General features: G+C 32.7%; 1 protein-coding gene across 1 annotated transcript; it reads left to right on the forward strand.

Annotated features, from left to right (window-relative positions):
* Positions 1,320-2,780, forward strand: LOC107639454 (probable glutathione S-transferase). The gene is made up of 2 exons (XM_016342953.2): positions 1,320-1,785; positions 2,311-2,780. Exons 1-2 carry the CDS (start codon positions 1,465-1,467, stop codon positions 2,662-2,664), a joined length of 675 nt encoding a protein of 224 aa, XP_016198439.1. The 5' UTR covers positions 1,320-1,464; the 3' UTR covers positions 2,665-2,780.

The following is a 3,544-nucleotide window of genomic DNA, read 5'->3' on the forward strand; positions in this document are numbered from 1 at the left end:
TCATCAAGTAACCTCCAATCATCAGTAGTATGTAACACCTCATGCTGTCGGAGGGTGTCATAATCATGGGTATCGGGCATCTACCGGAGTCGCTCCCGAAGCCATGTCAACTTGAGGGAGAGAGACTCCTTCCTCTTTGCACCCTGCTGCTGAATGATAGGAGGCCTAGCACCAAGTAGCCACTCCACCAACTCGCAGGTCTCGGTCCCATACCATGTGCAAAAATTTCGGAAACACCCAGTAACTGCCTCTCCAAGTGTGCATAACCCAAGTGGTACGCAATGTCCTGCAAGGTAATGGTGCACTCACCCCATGGCAGGTGGAAAGCGTGGGTCTCTAAACACCATCACTCTACAAATGCCATGTTCAAGAAGTTGTCAAACACGAAATTCCTGAGTGGCAGCGTGTCGCAGAAGCCAACCTCCCTCAAGTAGGAGACAATGATGTCCAGTGGTGTAAGTGTATGACTTACTCACCTCGAGAAAAGCAGCCGAGGCCTCTAATAAAAAACACCTGGATAAAAAATCTATAAAGCTTCTAATTAATAACTTAATTTAAATAAAAACAAAATTAAATTAACATTTATCTAACAAATTAATTCACTAATTTCTAAAATCATACTCTGCGAGTTAACCCTTGCTAATAATGCATTCATCTACCTAACATATATTGTATACTAGTTCTATAAAAGTACCTTAATTATGACTACACATACATGTTCTAGTATAAAAAAAAAAAACTAACCTCAAAGTCGACTGTCTCATCAATGTGCCATATTACATTCAGTCGGTTGATGTCCGCATGACATGCATCTGCGCGCGCCTTAATAGTCGAGTAATTTGATAATATGATTAAAAAATGGTAGAAGTTGGAGAAAAGTTTAAGAAATAGATAAAATTACTTCCCAAAGGGTGCTGTAAATAAATTCTATATATAGGTCGTATCCTCGCTTATCTCGTTTACAGTATAAGTAAAATAAGAATACATGTATTTCGTTTATACTATAAACGAAATAAGACCGTTACACATTACGTATATAAATGTGATATGACCATGTCATGTATTTTTATTCATTTATGCTATAAATAAGAGATATGATGGATTTTCGTAAAAATACTACAAATTATTATTACCTACTATATTCTGGTCGATGTAATCTCTTACATCATTTCATATATAATCACCGAATTAATAATTAAGTATTCTCATGATTCATCTTTTATCTAATTTGTACATCAATTAATAATTATTATTAAAAGTTTCAACAGTAAAACAGTTTATTAAAATATAAAAAGGAATGAATTTTAAATTCTATCGAAAGTAATACGTGTCATCAATACTTTTTTATCCTCCATTTTCCCCTTATGACTATTTTTTCTTCACTTTATAAAAGAAAACACACAATACCTTACTAGAAATCAAACATACATCATCAACTCTAAATATATTACCTAGCTATAATCCATGGCTGCAAATGGAGAAGAAGTGAAGCTCTTGGGGGTTGCCGCAAGCACATTTGTTTGCAGGGTGCAGCTTGGTCTCAATTTGAAGGGAGTTGAATACAAATTTGTGGAGCAAGATCTTGAGAACAAGAGTGAAGAGCTCCTAAAATATAATCCAATTCACAAGAAGGTACCTGTGCTTGTTCATAACGAGAGACCCATAAGTGAGTCCCTTGTGATTCTTGAGTACATCGATGACACTTGGAAAGTTAATCCTTTCTTGCCTTCTGAACCTTACCAGAGAGCAATGGCTCGTTTCTGGGCCAAGTTCATAGATGACAAGGTAACTCCAATCCAAATCTCCAATTTTTTCCCCTCCAATGTGGTTCTTTTAGATCCAATCCTTGACCACAATTATGATTTACCAGTTTTTTGGAATTCTTGTAACTTTTGGTAGTTTTAGTAGGTTTCGGTTAAGATATTACCTCTTCCAAAAATTTAAACTCAGAGCAAGTTACAAATAAATCATAATGTCTTTTAATATACTCTTGACGTAAATTTTTTTTGGGTTTACGACATAGGCTTCTTTTATCTCTTCTATTTACTTTCTACTATTCTTTTGTTTTTTTAAGAATAACAAGGATAAGACTTTTCAGTTATAAAATTTCTGATACAATGCCATAAAATAATTTTTCGATAAAAAAAAATACTTGAGGTATATCTCTGAATTGTTTCAACAATTCTTTTAAATAACTTTATTTATTTTTACAAAATTGAAATATATGTTAATATGAATGATGGCTATTAGCGATGCTCCTAATTAAGAGTTAAAAAAAGACTAATAAATATTTTAAATTTGTAAAATCAGGTTTTGCTTGCATCATGGACATCTGTTTTTACAAATGATGAGAAAGAACGTGAGAAGAATATTAGAGAATCAGATGAGGCACTGAAGTTTCTTGAGGATGAGCTGAAGGGAAAGTTTTTCGGAGGAGAGGAGATTGCGTTTGTGGACATTGCTGCTGTTTATATTGCATTTTGGGTCCCTCTGATTCAAGACATTGGAGGACTGCAATTGTTGACCAATGAGAAATTTCCCAAACTTTATAATTGGAGCCAAGAATTTCTCAACCATCCAATTGTCAAAGAAACTATGCCTCCTAGAGACCCACTATTTGCCTTCTTCAAAGCTCGCTATGATAATCTAATTGCTTCGAAGTAAACTAATAATATGTAGTAAAATTCTAAGTCTTTGAAGAAAATTATATGAACTTTTTTCTGTTATTTCGGAACATCTATTGTAATCTAGGATATTTCGAAGTAGTGCATTACTAGGAACGTTGGATCAAGCAACTCTTGTATAAATTGCACTTTGCTTGATCATAAAGAGGAACTGAATCAGCAATTGGTCCTAACACCACTTCAATAGAAGTGCTCGTTTGGGCGCCATTATTTTAATAAAAAAAATTTTTTTTTTAATAAATTTTTTTTTTTATTTTTGAGCGCATTCGGCAAATTTTTAATAGTAAAAATAAAAGTACTAAAAAAATAAATAAAAAACATCTTTTTTGAAAAGCTGTAATTTACATCTTTTTTTAAAAGATTTTTTTTCTTTAAAAAAAGATGTTTTTCATGTAATAAATAAACAAAAAAGTACTTTTATATTGTTATATCAAAACATAATTGATAAATAAAAAGATCTTTTTGTATGAGATATCCAAATATAAAATTACTTTTATTTTTAGATAAGATCCTCTAAAAAAAATAAGTCGAAAAAAGATATTTTCTTAAAAGCACGTCCAAACAAGCTTAAAATCCTTTTCCCGTCAATGCAAATTATTTGTTATAGTCTCAGTGAGTTATCAACAGCGTGAGATTTTTGTCTACGTTGTTGTTAGTGACTGAACAAGGAGTCCCCAAAATTCAGGGCAACAAACAAGCACAAATGATTTTGATGGGGAAATTCGTAAACAGAAAGAAAATTTCAAGTGGGTCAGGGAGCAATTACAACAAAATTTGATCTAAGGTGCATACATAAAAACAATAAAGGATGTTATATTCTCATTACACCTATGTGCAACACTCGGTCTCAAATAAACTCA

This window comes from Arachis ipaensis, chromosome B04 (assembly GCF_000816755.2).
Source record: "Arachis ipaensis cultivar K30076 chromosome B04, Araip1.1, whole genome shotgun sequence".
Taxonomy (NCBI): Eukaryota; Viridiplantae; Streptophyta; class Magnoliopsida; order Fabales; family Fabaceae; genus Arachis; species Arachis ipaensis.

What these genes read in the sequence shown, in the direction of transcription:
- LOC107639454 (XM_016342953.2), top strand. Translation starts at nt 1,465, where the DNA reads ATGGCTGCAAATGGAGAAGAAGTGAAGCTCTTGGGGGTTGCCGCAAGC. An exon ending in CCAAGTTCATAGATGACAAG is followed by an intron (nt 1,786 to 2,310) that starts GTAACTCCAATC and finishes TTGTAAAATCAG; the next exon opens with GTTTTGCTTGCATCATGGAC.